General features: G+C 45.2%; 1 protein-coding gene across 1 annotated transcript in view; it reads left to right on the forward strand.

Annotated features, from left to right (window-relative positions):
- The first annotated feature begins 2264 nt into the window (after positions 1-2264).
- The window catches only part of LOC119403272 (atlastin-1), a 28702-nt gene continuing 7975 nt past the window's right edge, over positions 2265-22991 (forward strand). Inside the window, exons 1-3 of the mRNA XM_049418250.1 lie at positions 2265-2310; positions 5351-5682; positions 5753-5965. Coding sequence (XP_049274207.1) covers positions 2265-2310; positions 5351-5682; positions 5753-5965 — 591 coding nt within the window. The remainder of the gene's footprint in view (positions 2311-5350; positions 5683-5752; positions 5966-22991) is intronic.

The following is a 22991-nucleotide window of genomic DNA, read 5'->3' on the forward strand; positions in this document are numbered from 1 at the left end:
ACAATTGCATTAAAGCTGGCGACGAGAGCTCCGCCTTCTTCCGAATCCCCGGCACTGTCAAACGAAGTTTAGGCTGTTCCAGGCACCAAGGGGGTGTCATGATTCTTTCAGGAGGTGTGTAGCCTGTTGGAAGGCACTCTCGAAAAGTCGAAATCCTCTTGCAAAAGGAGGCACCGGGCCGGTCTTCTGGAAGTGAGGCTAGGTGGTGGGCAGGGGCGCGAGCAAGGTGTCTGATGTGTGCCCTAAGCACCTTCAAGGTTATGTGAATACTAGCAGGGTGATCCTTTGCGATGGCAATGGTCTCCGCTGTTGATGCGCAGCCTGGCAGTCCGAGCCAAACTCTGAGTGCTTGACCCTGAGCATTTTCGATTGTACGTATGTTGCTTTTACAGGTGTTCGTCAGCACCGGTAGACTGTATCGCATATACCCGAGAAATAGAGTCCGATATAATTGCAACATAGCGTGCACCGATGTACACCACGTTTTCCCTCCGAGGAACTTGAAAAGATGTGAGATGGCTGCCAGGCGCTTCTTAAGACCAGCCACATGGGGACTCCAGCAAAGGTCTCTATCGATGATGACGCCCAAGAATCTGTGAGTCCTGGCGTAACAAACATTTTGGCCATTGATTGATACGGCATATGCTGTCATTGGCTTCCGCGTAAATGCGACCAACGCAGATTTCTCAGGTGAAATCTCGAGACCTTGTTCACTAAGGTACGCCGATACTGAAATCGCGGCTTTTTGGAGCCTTGCACGCACCTGAGGCCGTGTTACGCCTGACGTCCAAACACAGATGTCATCGGCATAAATGGATATATGAACTGAACTCGGTATACGTTCTACGAGTTTTGGATGTAAAAGGAGCATACGACAACGTTTCTCATGAAGCCATACTTTACGCCCTCGAATCGGTTGGTCTTGGTGGTCGAGTGTACCGTTGGATCTGCTGCTACCTGCACATGAGATCATTCTTCGTGCAAACTGATGATGGACCAACGTCACAGCAATACACACACCGTGGTGTTCCTCAAGGTGGCGTCTTAAGTCCCACATTATTCAACCTTGTGTTGATCGGTATACGGGTATGTGCCACACGTGTCTGGAGGAAAGGGTTTGACGACGTACGCGACAGGATTTTCACGTTATTCACGTCATGACCCGACAGTCATATTCGTGAAATCTTCTTACCCTCCCATGCCAATTTTGGTCTACACCAATTTAAGGAGGCGATCATGAGACCACCCAGACGTATAGATAGATAGATAGATAGATAGATAGATAGATAGATAGATAGATAGATAGATAGATAGATAGATAGATAGATAGATAGATAGATAGATAGATAGATAGATAGATAGATAGATAGATAGATAGATAGATAGATAGATAGATAGATAGATAGATAGATAGATAGATAGATAGATAGATAGATAGATAGATAGATAGATAGATAGATAGATAGATAGATAGATAGATAGATAGATAGATAGATAGATAGATAGATAGATAGATAGATAGATAGATAGATAGATAGAAACGCTCAAAGTGTCAAAGGTTCGCTAAGAAATGTCAAAATCACCCGCTTTACAAGAAAGATTCAAGGGGTAAATCGTGGGAGGCTAACAGCTATATACGGCAGGGATTGGACCTTAAGTTGAATAAAAGCTGTACCTTTACGCCTTTTAACCACAAAAAAGTGCTAGCATTTTCATTTGATGGTTTCACCCGTACGATACGTTAGGTAGAAATATCCTAGACCCTTTACCTACAAGTTACACTTAGAAACTAACTTTCCCAAGTATTGACTGCTTAGGCTCATGCTCTTCTTTATAATTTATTTGACTACACTATTTTAATTTTTATGTAATTGAAAATAAAATCTATATTTATCAAAAACTAAATGGCCGCCATGGTATCAAGATGAGGTTACCCGCTTGAGATTTTGTTGGATTTATACCACTTGTCTGAAGAACAGTTTCTGTGCTGTAAGGCCGCATATCGCTGTGCGCACTAAGGATGCCGACGTTTTTACGTCTTCAGGGGAGAAGGCAGTGTCTCATTCGCTCGCCGACGGCGGCCGCTGAACGTTTCTTTTTCGGTTGAGTGCTCAGCGCGAGAGCGGTTTCGCAGGAAGAGGCGAACCGCGAGGTCGCGGAATGCCGAGAGGGGTCGGATTTTGGAACGGAGGACCTGTGCCGTACACCTCCCGCTGTGTTTGAGTGCATTGGGCCGGGCATTGCGGGCAGTTGTGCTGGCTGCGATGGCGCCACGCGGGCAGCTGCTCGCCGCCTCCCCTCTGGTGTCAGGTCTGGACAACGGCCGCCGCCGTCTTGTTTCTGAACTCCGGAACGGCTTCCGGTCAGGAGGCAGACCACACTGCGTGGGTCTGAAGCGCAGGTGGCGCTGTTTGACGACATCGGTGAGCGATGGGAACACGCTGCAGAGGCGAAACCTCAGCAGCCTGGTTTGCGCCAAGTTGGAGGCGACGGCCCTTTTGCTGGCCGACGATGCCGCTGAAGCGCGGAATGTGTAAGCAATAAATCCCGCACATGTAGCGTCGGCTCCTGACACTGTGCGTGACCACGTGTCGATGAGAAAGAAGGAACGCCGTTGTTTTTTGTAATATCCTTGTTTCCGTTTAGGCCCTGCCTTGTGGGCTGTGGCCTACGAGTGTATACCTACGCTCTGGTTGGCCGCCGGGTTCAAGTGAGGGATAAAGGGATGCCACCGCCCATTTTCTTTGTTCGTTGCAGTAGATATTGACCTGCGCGATTGTGGCACCTCAGTATAGGCTGTAATCACAGAACTGATCGATCACTAAGATTCCGTACAATGTACGTAAACGATGTACAATGTACGATCAGTGAGGCTAGTGGCAATAACAAATTAGTACCACGGCCGCTCGATCTCCCCCCTTTGGCGCGGCCCGCCGAATGCCCCAAATTAAGTGTGAAAGCGGTAGTTTCTTTTCATCCCGCTGCGTCGGCTGGCGCTCGCTATCGGCGACGCAGGGGTTTAACCCAAAGCTCCCTTCGGCCGCAGTGAGATGTCACGGGCACTTTCATGTGATTCTTCTCGGTGTTTTGTCATACTTCACTTGAGACGCTCTAACGAATAGGCTGCAGTCATTTTAGCTGGAATAGAGGCAGATGACTGGATGAGACATATTAGCGCAAGGAATAAAACGACGCACGCAGGAAACAAGACGAAGACAACCGTTACTCGCAATTGTTTACTAGCAGGGAAGGGTTCCTTATATATATTCTTTCGTCCCGCATGCGCATAAAGGAATAAAGTACCACGTATACATCAGAGGCGTTTGCGCATATGTTCAAACTAGGGTACCAGCAAAGTGACAGAAGGCTCACTTATAATATGGCTCGCTTTGCTGGACTCCTAATTTGAATTTATGCGCAACCACTTCTAATGTACAGGTGTTGCTTTATTCTTATATGCGCATGCGTGAAGAAAGGATATGTATTGGGAACCCTTTCCTGCTGATAAAGAGTTATGAATAACAGTTGTCTTCGTCAAGCTTCTTTCTTTTTTTTTATTGCGACATACAATTTTAAGTAGTAGGGTACGCATTTGGGCTGGTTGGTTCATGATTACGAGTGAAAAACAGCGCTAAAAAGACGGGACAAGAAAGGGCACGAGACCACGGCGCTGACTAACAACCAAATGTGTATTTATTCCTTCAGTCAGCATAAATATAATTCACCACTATCGCAATGAAAGTACAGAAACTTGAAGGCTCGGCCTGCGCAGAGGCATCTATCTCCTGCCGGCGGCAAGTTATCTTTTCGTCCACTTTACTTTCTTCACATTTATATCCCAATTATTACAAATAACAACTCCTATACTTTCCTTGGCAATATTGTCTGTCAGTTATCATTAATGTTATGCCTAACAAAGAGAAACGAGCCCTTAGAAGCCATCTTTTTTCCTTCCGAAGGAGATAGCGTTCATGTCCCATTGATCGCCTTACTGCCTTTGCACAGGCTGAGCCTTCAATTTTCTGTGCTTTCATTTCGATAGTGGCGAAGTGTATTTATGCTGACTGAAGGAATAAATACACAATTGGTTATTAGTCAGTACCGTGGTCTCGCGTCCTTTCTTGTCCCGTCTTTTTAGCGCTGTTTTTTCACTCGTAAACAATTTTAAGGCGTAATATTTGTAGGTACATGTATGACGCTTTTTTTTTTGTAGAAGAGCCAACTACAGAAACCATAACTGTGCTAAATTTTACGGGGGCGTAAAGCGAGCCTAAGTATCTTTCACTTTTAAAACAATTGTAATCAAGATGGGGCAATTCTTCATCGTGAGCGAGTATGAACTTTATTCAGTGAGTATGAACTTTATTCATTCTTCATCGTAACGTGAACTCAGAAAGGTAGTTTCGGATAAAAATGAGCCATATCCTGCACCTGTATGAAACAAACTGTGTCAGATCAATTAAACAAGCTCTGCGTCAACAATTGTGACCAAAATAAAAACACGAGCATGAAAACCAACACATTTGTGATCCAAATTAAAAACACGAGCATTGAAAACATCGAGGACGTCAGTCTGCGGCTTAGTCATGTTTCATCTTGTCTCGTTTCCTTCGTGTGTTTTCGCGCTGGTCTTTTCCTTATTAATGTATAAGCCAGTTATGCACGACTAACTAGCCCAACAATTAATTAGATTGTTCTTACTACGTTCCTTCAATAAGATGCACGCGGCGACTTTTAGCTGTCCGGTTGAGGCAACGAGGAGCCACATGATTCTCGTCTTGCTCTCGCTCGTACGGCAACTCAGCATTGTAATAATAATGCTGTTGTGGATGATTAAAACGTAGCGACTCCGACTTTAGTGTCAACTAAATGTGTATTTTATTTATAATGATACTGAGCGCATTTATTTGCGTATTAGTGGCATTACACCTTCGCGCGACGCCGTGCGAGCAGCTGCTAGGGCGATTACCTCGCCGATATGCAGCGCCCTCACCTCCCGTCGTGGCCAGTCAGTCAACTTCTCCTTTCACGAGCGCTCTTTTGTTCGGGAGACGAATCGGCAGGCCGCACGAAAGGGGAGAGATCGAGCGGCCGTGTTAGTACAGTCTGGGCTCTAACTTTGATAACAAGTAGAAGAGTGAGACTGTATATTTGTCCTGTTTTAAACTTTGTATTTTTCTAAGCTCAATTGTGTGTATCATTTCGCGTTATCATAAACGACTTCATCAATCTGACTTCCGCTGCGTCCTGCGTGTGAGTTCATCATCACTGCCGATCATCGTCCAAGATCTGCGTGATTAACGACGAAGAACCATCGAAAACATTACTTATGCCTTGCAATGTTTTTCAGGTATGCCTGCAGAGGCCACTTCATCCAACATGGGAAAGCCGGTGCAGATTGTGTCCATCGGAGAAGACAATGCTCTCCAGCTGAATAGAAAGGAGCTGGAAAAAATCTTACTGGCTCCAAACGTGAAGGACAAGCCTGTCGCCGTGGTGTCGATATTTGGCGCTTTCCGGATGGGCAAGTCTTTTCTAATGAACTTCCTGCTGCGATACCTGCGCAGCCATGACAAATCGAACTGGATGGGTGACGAGGACACTGCGCTCACGGGGTTCAGCTGGAGCACTGGCCCTGAACGGAACACCATAGGCATACATGTTTGGGATGAAGTGTTTCTGGTAAGATGACGGCGCTTTTTTTTTTTTAGTATGTGGTTTACACGTAGTTACTCAACTTACATGTTCACAGGTCCCTACGTCTACAGGAGAGGAGTTGGCCGTGTTGGTGATAGACACACAGGGCGCGTTCGACGGAAAGTCTTCGGCGGATGAAACGGCAAACCTCTTCGCCCTAAGCATTCTGACAAGCTCAGTGCAAATTTACAATATCTTCCACAACATTCAAGAGGACCACCTCCAGCACCTGCAGCTCGTTGCTGAATATTCCATGGAAACTCGGAAGGTAATCCAAGAGGCTGCGATCCATATCGTACGCTACAAAACTGATTCCGCATAACGTTCTGTGTGGACGCGATTGCGCTCAGACGTAATTTACGATACAACTGCCAAAAGTGTTGGACTCTCTACGTATATCAGAAAATCAATAATATTTGATAAAATTTGAAGGGCAAATTGTCATGGTTATTTTTATGACGTTTAAAAGTGTTATAAAGTGTTCCGCCCAAAAATGTTCAGATAGCAACAGTACGCCATACTTGAAAAACTTAAAAGTAGGATGTCGAGCCAGAAAAGTACTGTTTCGGTAAAGGTTCAGGAAAACTTAAAAAAAATACCTTATAACAGTTTGTGAACCAGTTCAGAAACCAGTTCAACACAATATACCTTAGCTTACCATGGCGACACTTTGCACAGTGACCTCAATGTACTCGAAGACGTGACGGTTGCGCAAGTTTTGTCACATGTAGCAAAACAGAAAATGGTTCCTGTGCACAGCGGGGAAATAGATTCCCGTTTTTTTACACAACTATGACGTTTAGGTTAACTAGCTACAGCAGGTGTGCTCAGAAGCACGCCCATCTTTGCAGTCGTGTCAAAAGACTTCGAAGCGCGTGGTGTGGAAAATTATGCGGCCATTGCATCAGCAATGCCTAAATCGGTTTGAATAGGGCGATTCAAGAAAAACGACGCAACCAGTTGCAATGAACCTTCATCTTACTTGTGAACGACACGCTCTCATTTCGCCATATCATATTGCAAGCACAAGATATGAAAAAATCCGTAAACAGGGGGTGCGTGGGTGCCCGAGCCGAACTCTCGACAAGTGGACTTGTCTCCTTCAAGGCTGCAACTAGTTCCAGCCTTGAAGAAGACAAGTCCACTTGTCGATGCTCGAGCACCCAGCCCCTGTTTACGGACTTTTTCATCACGAGCTTCTACCTTCCCCTTCTTGCCGTTTTTTTGGAAACACAAGAGAGTGATTCCACGAGAGATCGAACAGGCATATCCAGTTGATAATAACGTGATATCGTTAAAGAGCTCGTTTCGCAAAAATTCCGGCATCGTCGTTAGTGTCGGCGTCGGTGGTCGTGAGTTATCCTGTCCATGACTGAAAAATAGAGAAAGTTGCAAATAAAATAATCAGAAATCTTCGATTCGAGTGAGAATTGAACCCAGGCCGTCTGCGGGGCAAGCAGGTATTCTACCACAGAGCTACGCCATTGCTTGCAACTGCACTGAAATTAACTTCCATGCTTCACAAACATACGCGTCCTGTGTACAGATGTCACAGTAGGAGATAAAATATTGCAGTAAAACGCTGTACAAGCGTACATTGCAATGGGGCATCACACCATGTGAATATCGTAACGAGTTGGTGGTTTAAAGCCGGCCACCCATTACAAAAGGCGCACACGTTACTGCGCGTATTCCCTTACGAACACGTAGTGGGCGCATCGCAACTTCGAAAAATATCCCGCGCGTAATTGCTGCTAGTTTAAAGCATGCCACCCATTGCAAAAGGCATACACATTAGTGCGCGCATTCTCTTACACACGCGTAGTGGGTACACTGTTTTCATAAAAGTGCTGTTGAAGAGGGCGGAAACCTTTACCTTTACTATAGGTATGTCGTATGTGTGTGGCTGGTTGGGTGGGCGACTGAACATAATGACAAGTGAAACAGAGCACAATGAGGATACGGCCGGATATCGCTATCGCGTTCAACTTTTAAAGGCGAAGCTTAAGCGTCCCCCAATTTTTTCTTGTCCGGTGTTTTAAATGTTATGTGGGCATATTCAAAGTGCATGAAACTGAAAATTTTGTGTCCAAAAAAGGCTCGCAGCATGCAAAAAAAAATATTTTACGGTGGCGGCGCGGGCGTTCCATTTCTGGCTTACCGCAGTATTTCCGATTTCATGGCCAAATATAACACCAACTTTAAACGTTGTGTCGAACATTTTTCTGCTGCTATTAGTAATGATAACTGTGAATGACATCCATGCGTTTCTTGTGCTTCTCCACAAAAGAGAAAAAATGTCAAAAATTGGCGAACACGGCGAGCACAGTCTTACTGCCCTTTTACACTAAGTGACTAGCCATTTTCCAGTTTCAACAGGCTGTTTCTACTAAATGACTAGCCGCCATTAGTTGGGCTAACTGCATCACAGGAAAGCTAGCTTTACAATTATGAAAAAAGTCTATTCCCACCTAATTTTAAAGTTGCCTTTAATCACATATTTTTATACAATAATGTAAATTTCTAAAATGAAGCTTGGAAACTTGGCATTATTTCACAACCACGATTCGCCATTACTAATATGTATAAGTAGCAGACCTATGGTGGCAATATTTCCATGCCAGCTAGTATCGTCAACTGCGAGCGAAAAAGTACTTCCTCATTATCTTTAATAGCTCAATCTACGGCTCATGCAAAATTTTCGCATGTAAAATGAATCCGAATACCATCACTGGAAAGTGGCCTTGAAGTTAGGCAATGACATGCTTTGAATTAAAAATTGCCTATCAATAGTGGTGGTGGCTTGGCACATTAGAGCCAATGATTGGATATGCGTCGTGGTTGAATAAAAACTGAACAGGAGTGTTTAGAGACTGTAAGACAGTCGGGAATTATGCTTAGTAAATTAAATAAGTTTACAACGAGCACCTTTTCGAGCCATGCAAAATTTTCAAATGCATACTGTTATTGGAAAGCTTGGACACAGCATCATGCATAACACAGTGCAGCAGTCCAGGTGCTGATAATCCCAAATGCTGAGAGATGTACAAGATCATCAATATAGTGTACTGTAAGGCACAGGAGTAGTCGCAGAATAGACTGTCTTGTAGGCAAACATGTGGATAGGAACTCCTGCTGCTTCTCCAGAAGTTTCCAGTTTTCCTTTAAAATATATCAAATAAAGAAGACTATTATGCTTTTTGCAGCCATAAAAAATGAATGCCTTACTAAAGACTACCTCGACTTCTCTTAGTGCAGGCTTTCTGAAAAAAAAATGCAAGATTGAGATGCTGATAAGTACTTTCACGTGAGATATGCAATAAGTGTGCAGCACACTTTCATTTTTGTAATATCTAGAAAGGTGTGGTGCAAACATGTGGGACTAATTTGCTGGTCCATCTTTTTCAGCCATGTTTTGATATCCATAGCGAATGAAAATGTTAAAATGCCTAGTTTCCAGTGTTGGTTTTGCGGAGGCAACTCGTACAAGAAAAATAATTAATTCATCTTTAAAACTTACTGTAAGCTCTGTCAAATAAATTATATAATAACTTGGGCTACACGGGCAAAATACAGATATATACTTATGAGGCATGCCACAGTTGTGGCATGCCTCATAAGTATATATCTGTATTTTGATTCTTTAATGGTTGATTCTTTAATGTACATTTAAATCTAAAGCTCTTCTAATGCCAAAGCAGCTAGCCGTTGTTGTTAGTACTGCACTCCTATCTGAATAAATGAACAGTGTACTTAGCACCTGCCTATAAGCAATGCACCACACTGCGTCTGCAAGTAATGAAATGCACGCGCTCTGGAAATTATCTATTCTTCTTACTACTTGATATTACGTCAAATGTCTCCTCGCCAACACACACTAGACATGCAATTAATGAAACTAACAAGTGTAAATGAATGTAAAAATCTTCCTACCAGAAATAACTTAATTGGCAAGGGGCATGCAGCCTATCATTTGTACTGTTCGCCTCTGCAAAGCACATTTACTTGTTTGAAAAGTCTAAGAAACTTGCCACAAGCTGGTTGAACCTTGTGGTTTCATGATAGGAATGAGAGCATCGAGGCAGTGCATTACCTATGAAATTGCACTTCTTAAGACAATGTTTTGAAAGATCTCGATAGCCAGAAATATCTTATTCGCCGTGTGTCAAAACATGCACCGATGTCCAGGGTTCAAGCTCACTTTTGAGCAGCCGCTGCAGGACTAAGATTTGTGTGGCAAATTAGTGAATCATTTTGCAACTACAGAACGCAAAATAAAGTTAAACGCCATAATAACAATGGGCTAGGGAGTTTGAAAATACTTCGATATAAAGCCGCCCAAGTCTAGCGTGTGCAGCGGCGACTTTTCTGTGTGTCAGGGCCGTATGACGGAACGAAGGTGCAGAAAAGATGGTTGATATCTCCGTCATATAAATCGGTATAACACGAAAGTAAAACCTTTCCTTACAGAAGTTGTCGAATGTTTACTGTACATTGGTATAAGGGAGCTTGCTCAATGTTTATTGGTGTTTGGCAGCTACAGCACCGTTTAACGTGGATGCACCCACGTTGACGCTTGGTGGCACATCTTCATCCCTATGACTAAGTCCATGATGAATGATTAAACAAACCTTTGTGGTAGCTGTAGTAGTTAACGGTGAGAGCGTAATCAGAGAAAGCGGGGCTAAGGTTGCCGTCCCACGGCATGTTAAAGAGTAAGCAGAACACCACGGCCGGACTAGAGGGAAACGCAACGCGCCGTGTCTCCCCTCTAGCCCGGCCGCGATTTTTTTCAGGGCGAGCGTAAGCGGGGAACGCGGTGTCACAGCCAGGTGAGGCAGGCGCGCGTCGCAGAGCTATTTTTAACATGGATGGATGCTATGAGTGAAGCCGAGGCTTGGGCTAAGGTTGCTTCCTCGCTGTGTGTTAAGGTGTTGACAAAATTGCACTTCTACTGCAAACGCGCCGAATGGAACGGTCGTGTAGCAATAACGCGTTGCAGGAGCTAATCGTGAAGGCAACGATCATGATGCATTACTTCACTTTACCACTCCCAGACGGCGACACCACCCCGCCGACCAAGAGCACTGTGAGAGGAAAGTGTGAGATATAAAAGGCGCGTTTGTAAAGCCCCAAGGCTGTGTGACGGTGGCACAGTGAATAGCGTGCCTGGAATCTGTTGTCACTGACAGAGAGGTCGTGGGCAGGGGGCGGAAATCCCCTATACCTCGCACGGGACGCGCTCTCGCATGTTGATACGCTGCGGCAGCGCCGCTTCCACCACTGGCGGCTGCCGGGTATCTGCTTGAAATAATTAACAAACAAAACATTTCTTTCGTGACGTCACTGGTGAGGTCAGCAAATAGTGGGAAAGGGCACGAAACAGGAGAGGGGTAGCCGCGGAAGCCCTCCTTTCCCACATTGCATGCAAGCGGAATGTGTTCATGCTATCTTGCAGGTCCGCTGGCGGCTCGGGCGACGCGGACATTCGTTAAATTTAGTTAACCATCATTTTAATTTTGTTCGCGTGTTGTGAAGTGGTCAAACTAAAGCTGACAGATTTCTCAACAAGACAAAACTTGATCAACAACAAGTAAAATTTTAATCTTTTTTTTAGTCACACGTTTTGTACTTACAACCGAGACATACACATAGTGTGATAGTGTCAATCTGCAAAAGCAGTTTTAATTTACAACTGAAATATGCACATAATGAGCAAGCATTGTACTCAGAATATCCGAACCAATGCAAAAATTATTACCAATCACGAGCAGGCCACGTGGTACTTGACTCAATGACGTCTGTTTTGATGGCGCACATATTTTTCGTACAGATCTTAGTGCCAAACAAGACAGAACTTCAAGGGAAGATGGAGGCGTGAAACGATGAGAAATCGTTGAAAAGGGACTGCCGCTGGAGACAATGATTTGACAATTCTACAAGTAGTCTTTTCTTCGTCAAGACAATGCTGCTGCCCTGACGAAGAAAAGACCACTTGTCGAATTGCTGGCTCCAGCGACATTCCCTGCTAAACGATTTCTCAAAGTATCAGTGAGTCCATTACGTGTATTTCAGTGACAGCTAGTATTAGAAGTAAAGGCCCACAAAGTTTCAACCTGGCTACATGCAATCCCATGAACAGGAAGGAGCCTATAATTGCTTCACATCATTTGAACTACATGGCAAGAGTAAAACATGAACAAACTGTGTCGCCGAACCAACACGCATTCAAGCATTTCACTAAACGTATTTTGCCAGCAGCAGGTAGGCTGTTCTCATGAAGAATTAGTCTAGCGACACCGCGCTTATGTCAGTCCAGTCAGGCTTGCAGAGAACTGGATTTACTCATGTACTCATGCAAAATGAGTTTTTAGCGTTGCTTATTTGCTTCGCACATGCGCAGACGCCTTAAAGAGCGCATTGCTTGTGTACTTCAGTTCTAACGAGAAGAAATGACGCCTAGCTGGCCACGTCAAAATGATGACATTTCAGTTTTATTCACCGGTCACAATAACGCAATTTCATCCCGCCCTACACAATCAGCAACAAGTGTCGCAATTAGTACAAAAAGTGCGTACACTACGTGCACTATGTTTTGCCTTATGTTCCGATAAATTCACCTTACGTGTAACGTATACAGGCATGCGAATTGTAGCATGACAGATAACTTGGCGATTTTCTCACCGTTAACAGGAAATATTGTAGGCACCGCGTATTCACGAAGGAAACCGGACGGCAGGAATACTGATCCATGACAGTCCAGCAAGCACACTACTCTGAACCATTGGGCCGGTGTCTTATCTAGAAGAGATGGGTCGCCAGGCGTACGCATGTTGCTATCGCATCTTTGCACACTACATCGTCTCTGCGAGTACCGAGGAAAGCATTCGGCGTTAAATGTTAGCCGCGTCGTGCCGTTGGCTATTGAACACCGTAATCAACACGTTCACCAACGATGAAACGCACCTCGCAACTCCACGCACAGCAAAAATCAAATTCTCATCGCAGTAATTCAGAAAACAAATGCAAGTGCGAAACACCAGAACACGTCACGGGGCGTGTCATCGCAGATGAACTTTGCGAGCGCGCCTTTCCACGCATCCGCAAGGGCTGCACTGAAAAACAATGACGTGCGCCTCTCATTAAAAATAAGGTCTTTCGAAAGAATAAGGTTTTTCGTAATAATTACCCACTGTCATAGATTCTTGGCACATTGCACATACATAATATTGTTCGGGATATAAATGTCATTTATAAAACGTAAAGGTTGCTTCGCCCTCGAATAAAACTTGGTTTTTCGCTATTAGTGTTTGTTCCCTCAAAACATAGTCGCGCTTCAATCGCAAGACCCATAACTTCGCTTGCTGGTGTCGTTGGCAATAGGTCCTGAACCGCTTTTCGCTCGAAGCTTCACGACCTATTTGGATCGACCTTGATGTGATGCCCTGATTTAGCCATCTTCGTCTAATACTCGGTTGACCTCCTCGACGTGGCTCCTTGTGGCTTCCGTTCGCTGCACGCCCCATCAAATGTCTTATCTTTCCCGTACGCATACTTGGTACGTCAACCGAGCGAAATAACCGAGCGCGATCCAACTTGTGATATCTCTGAGCGAGTGGCAAGGGTGAGCGGAGGCAAGCGCTACGAACACAAGTCAACCAGTTCCCGCGCTACGCCTGATTTAAAATGAACAAAATAAGAAATAAAAAAGATGAATAAGCAAATCAAGAGTTCTTTACAGCTTAATCAAATTTCTTTATTCATAAAAACTCGTGAAAGACAATAAACGCGAACATCCACATCAACATCACTTCGTTCAACCAGAACTTAGAATGCCTGGCAACTGCTACGAGCGCGCATGTTCATTGAAACCGAAACTGGCGCTCAGTTTCCGGGGCCTGGTCGTGGGCTCGACTCCCGTTAATGGAACTTTTTTTTAATTTTTTTCTTTGCCATGTGTTCGTGTGCATATTTTCGACGTCATTTCCGTGACGAAAAGACGTCACTGAAGTCTTGGCGGACCCCGGCATAAAACACTTTCGTGTTAAAAATTGTTTTGTGGGCATGCACTTGTCCTCACCCTTTCTGGAGCTTAATTCAGTCATATTGCGAAGACACAGAAAAAATGGCCGTTCGCGCACGCTAGTTAAAGATTTGGACGACTGTAGATGCCACTTCATGATAAAATTCAAGCTTCACAATACTGACCCCTTGACCAGGAACGCTATGAGTCATTCACGACACTGTCCAATTCATGCAAGACGTGTCTGTTATAGAGGCACTCCACTGTAAATTCAATGCAGTGGTACAGGTGTGATAGAGTGCAGGTACAGATTCTGCGTACTGTATCAGTGTGACTGAGGCAAGAGCTACCATGAAATCAGACTAACTTATTTGAAATTAGTGCTACTATCAAGCTTTTCATTGTACCAATGACTTGTTTCATTACAAACTGGTATGCATTTTCAGAACTCAGAAATGTATTCTATTTGACTACATTATCCAAACGAGAGTGTTGCTACGCTACCAACCCAGGTTCTGTGTAGCATCCAGTTGAGCTTCATCAATTTATATGGTGCGTTCGGTTGGCAGCTCTGGTCCTCTGGCTCAGAGTCAGCAGATCCGAGCGCAGCTCGCAATCTGAGCGACAGGCGCAGTGTACCCACTGAATATATCAGTGATCTCAGAGCGGCGCCTGCAGCGCCACAGCACGGGCACCGCGGGAAGCTACCGTGTAAACAAACAGGCATGGGCGACGTCGACAAATGACGACGTCCAGCTCTGAACTACCTGAACGCAGCGACTGTACCGCGAACTTGTTTACATAAATTTGGTTATCGTCCGAGCTGCTATCTTTACGGCTTTCGGTTGCAAGGTGCTGTAAAAGCAGCACTGGTGGTGACTTTTTCACCTTTAGTAGCCGCCTCCGCTTCGACATGGTGCAGTTAAGCATCGTTTGTTTAATACATGAAAACGGCGTGGACACAGTCCAATAAACCCGCACGATGCTTCAAACAACGTTTCGCTTCGAAAATCGCAAAGGTGTAAATGTTAAATAATTGCGCGCTGGCGCTGTCATCTGTCAAGTGCGGCAACCACGGCATTTAGTGTCACGGGGCATGTCCTCTCAGTCAGATCGCGCCGGTGCTCTCTCATCGAAGTCAGAGCGGTTAGGAGCGCTCTGAGTCGGACGCTCTGAAAGACCCAAACTAACGTATTCCGAGAGATCTTTTTCTACCAACCGGACGCGCAGCCATTTTTCAGGACCCTCTAGAGCGCTCGAAAATGACCATCCGAATTGACATCAGAAGGTTGAGATGTGTTTTCGTGTGCTTATTTTATATGTAATGCTGTTTGTATGTTATTTATATGTTGTATGCTCGATCTCCACTCAAGGGCTAAGGATTAGCCGGCGCCTTATTTGTGCTCCAACATCTCCTTTTACATTACGTAACAAAAAAAAAAGGTTGCTGCTGCTCGTAGATCCATACCGATGCATGTGCCACTGTGAGCACCATCCGAAAAGTAAAATAATCTGTACATTTTTTGTAGTGACTCAGTATTTCATGATGCACTGATCAGCTGTAAATCACACCAGAACCCAATTCAGATGACTGGCCTTAATTCGGTTTGACGTCCATGCGTAAAGCACCTTATTAGCTCATACATTTATTGTGCTAAACCACTCGAACACCAAGAACTAATTCAGTACATAATACACCAACTGACAGCCTATATAAAGCATTTCGTTTACTACGGGAAAACTGCTTTTACATATGTTAGACTTTTATCATTGCTGTTCCCACTTAATATTAGTATTGAAAGCGTTGCTGCACTTCTTACGCAAAAGTAACCGTAGAGACAGACTTTGAGAAGCGTCGTACTCTTCTTTCCTTTTTCTTGCTTTTTGTAGTTTCTTTCCTTTTTCTTGCTTTTTGTAGTGCTTCTTTTATATTATTATTTATTCATCGTACCACTTTCATTTGCACAAGTTAGCCAGCCAGTTTAACAACTGCCTAACCTGTCGGTCTTCTCATCTATTTCTTCTTTCCTTCCTTCAATTCAAGTCTGACAGCATTTCAAAATATACACACCATGTTCAGTAGAGTAGTGTTACCAACTGCACAAACATTCATGAGCTTTACACTACAGCCAACCAAACTTGCACTGCCTGTGCTTGTAGTTTTAAGCTCAGTCCACACTATTATGTCATAAACAAAGCAATTGATTTTTTTAATTTCGTTTTTTACCAGGTATCATGATAATGAAAGAGCTCAAAACAAAGCATGGTACAGCATGGAGTAGGTGCACGGCAGCACATCCTTTGCCAATTCGCGATATTCATGTGGTGACCTGTGTGCCACAGTAAAATGCTTTCTGATGCCGCACTAAACTCAATATTTACATCCACCGAGATGCATGAATGTAGGAATCTCACACGTGATTTACAAAAACAAACCATAACAAATGACAAAACGTGTCTTGTTCTCGCGAAACGTTTTGTATTTTTTAACTTCTAAAATGTTTAATGGCTGCTTAGCTTGCTTCAGAGCTTCATAACAGTCTTGTGCGAGTCTCAATTTCTTATGAATGCCCCTGTGCCATCAGGATCGCGTTAAGCTGACTTGCACTGAATGCGACTGAATTAGTCTGGCACAGCTCGCACATCTTCTATTGGCTGAGAATTATCACATGAAATCCTCGCTAGTTTCCGTCCTCACATATGTCCCTAACTAGGTGGCATTACCATAAATGCATGTGCTTCACAATGCACGCTGTCACTTATCAGACAACTGTGACATAATATGGTCATATATAGTTATATCTCTGCAGCATAATATATCTGTTCTAGTCAAATAAATCCAACCTAATGACGCTATTGACCCATGTCATGCTGTTTCATTTTTTTTACCCGGAGACGGACAAATAGCGCAATGCAAAATTGTTGTAGAGATGTACTCCCATTTATTGATACTCTGTGCCTCGATGAATCCCCACAGTTGCACGGCGGCAGAACAAGGACGCCCAGGGTAGTTCACTACCAGTGGCGTAGCCAGAAATTTTTTTCGGGGGGGGGGGGGGGATTCAACCATACTTTATGTATGCTCGTGCGTGCGTTTGTATGTGTGCGTGTATATATACGCAAGCGAATTTGGAAAATGTCGGGGGCGGGGGTTGAACCCCCCGACCCCCCCCCCCTTGGCTACGCCCCTGTTCACTACTGTATCTACCGTAAACTCTGAAAAACGAGAGCGCACGGTGAGGCCACATGTTAATAATGCGCACAAGTAGACACTGAGACTCAGGAAAAACACAAACAAATCAACAAAACAACTAATATGAAACAATAATATCTGCAGTTTTACGTGCCAAAACTATGGTACGATTATGAGACACGCCGTATGGAGAACTCTGGAAGTTTCGCCCATCTGGAGTTTTTTAACGTGCACTGTCATCGCAGAGTACATGGACTTATAGCAGTTAGCCTCCATCTAAATGCAACCGCCGCGGCCGGGATCGAAGCCGCGACTTTCGGGTCAGCAGCCGATCTCCCTCACCATTGTACCACCGAGGCAGACAAGTATCACAGCTGCATCAAATGAAAACGAAGTTGGCGTTAATGTGCACATGACGGCGTGACAACCGCGGCCTTGCGCTATGAGCCTAATTTCTGAAATCATGCTGCCGCGTTCATGTTTTATGGCAGCAAAGAAATTATATATCACACAAATTGTCTTTAGTGAGACTTCTTCACGCTTCCATAGAATGGCCTTGCGGAGCTTGTGTGCCTTCACACAAAAAAAAAGCTTTTTAAACGCACGTCAGGCATCAGAGGTATGTGCGCCTAATGCTCTTGTTTTTCTTTTATGCTTTTTATTGCACTATCCTCGCGACACACTGTGCAGAGCTAAATCAGAAGGTACCTGAGTGACAATAGGGTGCGCAAACAAAAAAAAAGAAACAGGAACACCACTTACCGTCCGCATTCCCGACTGTGCCGAACACGCAGCATGCGCATGATCTGCTTGGTAGTAAGGGAGCTGCAAGCTGGCTTGAGTTTCGAGACCGTTGCAAAACCAAGGCGTGGCGTTCGCAGTCCGAGATGTTGCGATGGCCTTCAGGTCTAGCGTCGAGAACATAGTCAAACTGCCGGTAAAAATCGCGAACACATGGCCGACACAGCTTAACAATTAGGATCTTCAGTCCTCAGGCAACGAGGCAAAATAAGGAAGAGCGCGACGGCTGAGCTAGAGTGACCTAGAAGGTCACTCTAGCGGGCGGAAGTCCAGCTTGAGTGACCTAAGGTCACTGAACTTTAGCACGCACGCTTCCGATCTGCGGTAGCCTCCGCGCTGTTTTTTTTTAGAGCGAAAGCTGTATATGGATAGGCTAAATGGAAATCCGTCTGTCGAATCATGACAGAAACTTCTGCATTTGCTGCGCCTTCTGTGACGTCGCTCTCTCCGTCGTACCCAAGCATGCGCGCCTCGACGGGCGGATGCTTGGAACCAGTGTTGTATGCGTTACTGAATAAAAGTTACTAGATCCGTTACTCGTTACGCTAGCAAAAAAGGAACGCGTTACCGCCCTGCGTTTCTCATAAAAAAAAAAGTTAACGCGTTACCGTTACCGTTACCGAAAAAAAGTAACGGACGTTACTTCTGCCGTTACTCCATATTCAGAAATTTTAATCGTTTCATCTTCGCTGCTGGAACCCACAATAGGAATTTTATAAAGCCCAAAGTACTGATTTAACGAGAATAATTTGCACAAATGTGCCATTCTATAGTGGCCTGAAGTAGCTTGTACAGTTATATTTGATGGCTTCTGGTAAGCACATGGTAAGGCCATTTCTCTCAATGTCCCATTAAATATATGTCGATCGATGTCACCATCAATGCTCTCCGCAAAGAAAACATCACTGAACAAACTTGCAGTAATTTTAACGGCGTACTTCTACTAACAAAACAAATGCGCACTTGTAGCAATAAAAAATGCTTAAGTGACATAAATCAAGGAAAAAGTATTTTCGCGCAAATACTTTTTTTTCAATTTAACCTGCAAAATCACCGCAAAAATTGCGAGTGTGTATGTGAAGCTGCTCAGGGTCAGCCTCGCTCCCTGAGAAATTCATTAGCCGGAAAGCTAATCGCAGCTGCAGATAGCAAGACGCAAAACTAATTTTGCAAACTAAGTTTACATGCAGTGGCAAAGTATTGCTCGAACAACTTCCTAACGTAACTGCAACTTTCTGAATGTAAGGAGCAGTTGTATTTCAAAGCTGTCATCGGACAGCTTGCCTCGTTCATGGATGAATACATCCGCACATATATACGCTAAATAGGCGCTCGACGGACACGCTTTGTGGTGCTCCTGTATTCACTTTCAGAAAGAGCTCGTGAACGCTCGGGTTTTTCCTGAACCCACTCAGTGCGATGTAATGAGACAGCAAAGGTACCGAGACAGTCGTTCACCTACAGTTGGCAATGATCTTGAGAATGCATTTCTGTGAAGAAGTCATCGTTGTGCTGCAGCTCAGGCAGGTCGCTATACGCCGAGTCTCCATTTCCGCAAGCCAAGAAAATATCGACAGCTCGCTTTTCATGGCTACGAGGACCACATTTCGCTTCGATTCATCGACGATCAACGACAACTTGAACCTCGATAGCAAGGTAGCCGAAACTAGCAGATCCATTTAAGAAATTTCAGGGATTCGCTCCCCATTGCATTTTTCCCCACGTGGTCGCTTTTCAACGCTTGGCGGGCCGACAGCAGTCCGCCACTGCCACGATACAACATCGGGGAGAACTTTGGGAAAGTAGCTCCTAGGAGCCGAAAAAACTTGTAAACTTGTGTAAAATTCTTAATATCATTGTAATAAAAAGTAACAAGTAACGTCACACCTCGAGTTACCGAAAAATGGGAACGTAAGTACGCTACCCGTTACAGTTCCAAAATAGTAACGACTACGTTATTAAGTTACTTGTAACGTGTTACCGCTGTTGGGTAACAGGTGTCTCAGCTTGCGATTACTTCTGCGCAGAGCTGATAGACGGAGCGATCAAGGCGACGGTGAGTTAAGGCAAATTTATATACATATAAATAGAGGCGTTACATATTCGGCGCTGGGGCCGACAGCTTATCGGGCTCGCACAGCGGTGCGACGACGACCCGGGATTCCTTCGCTCGTTGTCTCTCTCTCTCCGCGCAGCTTGGTTCTTTTATAGTCCTGGGCGATCGCTTGCATCAGCGAGGAGCTCGAAGCCTCCAATCAGGAACCGCCGTTGGTCGCTGGCTCGAACCGGATCCGCGGATGAGAGGGCTTGCCGTACGTTGCGTGAGAAATTTCCGTCGGTTGCGTCAGACGCATCGCCGCAGTTGCCAGGGATTGCGTAAGACTCCCGCCTCGTTGCATCAGCGGGTGTTGACGCTGGTTGCATCAGACGTTCTACCAGCTGAAGCCTTGTCGAAGCAAGGAAGTTGGGTTGGGGAGCCCTGGCATAACAGCACCCCCCACCGCCAGGACAATGCGCCGGAAAGACGAGCTGCTTCCATGTGGCTCGGATGCGGGCGCGCTCGTTCGCCAGGTCCATCCAGGTTCACCTCAAGGGCCATGGGAACATTTGGCTCCACGCTTCGTTCCGTGAACAGATCCCAGTCGCCAGGCCGGATCCCGGCTCCAGTGGCTTGTCGCCAGGATGTGTCGACTTGCTTTGCTCGTCTCTTCTGACGATCTTGGGATCAGCACTTGTTGATCGTTCTGCATTTGTCAAGAACCGTCCGACAAGAGACAACACACGACACAAGCAAGTGCCCTCAGGCACCCGACAGAACGCCAGACCTAAATAGAATAATATATTCCTAACTACGTTGCTGTCGAAATTTTGTTCCCTTTATATCAAGAGGCACAAGGGGGACACCAAAACTCTTAAAAGCAGAACTCAAAATATTATAGTGTAACAAACGCAATGAAACAGAATTCAAAATAATGTTGGCCTCTTGAGATCACTTAGGACGGAAGCGCTCAGCTGAGGCCGCCATGAGGACAAAATTTTGCCCCAATTTGCCAACGAAAAAAACCGAAAGGATAGCCGAAGACGGCACTGCTTAGAAACGCGCCGACTCAGTGCGTCTGCGTTCGCGTTTAGCTTTCCTTTCTTGTAACGGACGTTCAAGTTGTGCTGTTGGAGTATCATGCTCACCTCAGTTACCGGCCGCTTTGGACGACATTTATCCACCAGGTTAGAGGACAGTGGTCTGTTTCGACCACAAACATGGAAACGGAGACATAACAGGCCAGCTTTTGAACGGCCCACACGAGGCAGGCACTTCCTTTTCAGAGGTACTATACGCCTCTTCCCTGCAGCTCAGTTTCGGCTTAATACAAAACTGGTCTTCGTGACCAGTGTCATCTTCTGGCACAATATAGCTCCCATTCCGCGATCACTCGCGTCGCACTGAATGATAAAGCCCTTGGAAAAGTCGGGTGCCATGAGAACGGGTTTTCGGCTTTAAGGCTTGTTTCAGCTTGCAAACGCATTTTCTTTTTTGAGTCCATGTCACTTTAACTGCTCCGACTTCCGAAGTGCGTCAGTTAGAGGGCTGGCATGGTAGAGTAGTTTGCACATAATGCTGATAATATCCCGCTAGCCCTAAGAAAGCCCTTATCTCAGACTTGGTGGTTGGTCGTGGAAAGTTTACGACGGCGGCTACCTTGATCTCTGAAGGTCGACGCCGGCCACGCTTCACAACGTGTCCCAGGTAAGACACCTCGCCGCATCCTAGGTGACATTTAGCAGGTTTATCTGTAAGACCCGCTTCTTTCAACTCGTTCAGCACGACTCGTAAATGTTCGACATGTTCTTCCCAGCTGTTCGAGAAGATGGTGACATCGGTGAGATACGGCAGTCGGACAGGCCGTTAAGAGCGCGGTCCATTAGACCCGAAAAGCAATAAGGCGCATTTTTCAGTCCGAAACTCAGCATGAGTGGACTATACGTTCCGAATGGAGAAACGAATGCGGCGTATCGGCTAGCACGCTCGGTAAAAGAAGAATCTGCCAATAACCTCGCACGAGGTCTAGCGTGGAAATGTAGTTTGACTTTGACACTGTTTCCACCCTTTCCTCTAGATTTGGTATCGGATAGGTCTGGTCTCGAGTTATGGCGTTAAGGCGCCGATAATCGATGCAGGGCCAGGATCCTTTCCTGGCACGAACCAATATTAGAGGAGATGTATAATCACTCTCACCCGGTACTTGACTCCCAACTCAAGCATTCTATCGATTTCATCTTTCATGATCTGCTTCTGCACAGGTGAACATCGATATGGCTTACTACGGATTGGTTCCTCACATGTTAGCTCGATGTCGTGCTTAATAACCGTCGTTTTCCGGGACGGCTGGAAAACACGTCTTTAAACTCAGTAACAATCCTTCTCAAGTCCTCCTTCTGGACTTGACTTAACCTTGGCTCCAGGTTCAAGTGTTCCAACATCACCTCTGAACCCCTTTCGCTTACATCGCTAGAAGTCAGAATTTCTGCTCCTTCCTCCTCTGAAGCATTCAAAAGCAGATTTACGACCGCTTGACGTTGAACGTACGGTTTCATCAAGTTGCTGTGATAAATTTTGTTAAATCGCGCGCTTTCCTAATTTCACTTCGTAGTTGGTATCGGAAAGCTTCGATATTACTTTAGCGGGCCCCTCCCAATGAACCTCCAGCTTGCTCTTCTTGGAAGGCCGCAGCGACATTACCTGACTTCCCACTTCGAAGGTACGTTTTTTTTTATTTTTTTTTGCTGAATTGTCGTAGTATTCTTTCGACAATACTTGCGCTGCCTTCATGTGGCTTTCCACAAGATCTTTTGTTTTTCCGAGCCTCTGAAGGAGGTCGAGAACATAAACTACATTGGGGTCCTCGTTATATCCCTCCCAGGATTCGCGTAGCATTCGCAAAGGTGTTCTTAAGCTCCGGCCATATACAAGCTCTGTGGGACTAAAGCCAGTGCTCTCATGAGGAGCAGACTCAAAGCAAACATAGCGGGAGGAATGCATGCTTCCCAGTCGCATTTGTGCTCATAACAAAGAGCTCTCAGGATAAGTTTCAGAACTTAATGCATACGCTCTACCGGATTAGATTGTGGGTGATGGATCGAACTGTTCACCACCTTGTTTCCACATTTATCCAAAAAGGTAGAGGTAAGGAAACTGGCGAAGACGCTGCCATTGTCGCATTGAATTCAGAAGGAATCCGACACGCGCGAATATCGAGAGCAGAGCACCAAACGTGAGGA

This window comes from Rhipicephalus sanguineus, chromosome 8, assembly GCF_013339695.2.
Source record: "Rhipicephalus sanguineus isolate Rsan-2018 chromosome 8, BIME_Rsan_1.4, whole genome shotgun sequence".
NCBI lineage: Eukaryota > Metazoa > Arthropoda > Arachnida > Ixodida > Ixodidae > Rhipicephalus > Rhipicephalus sanguineus.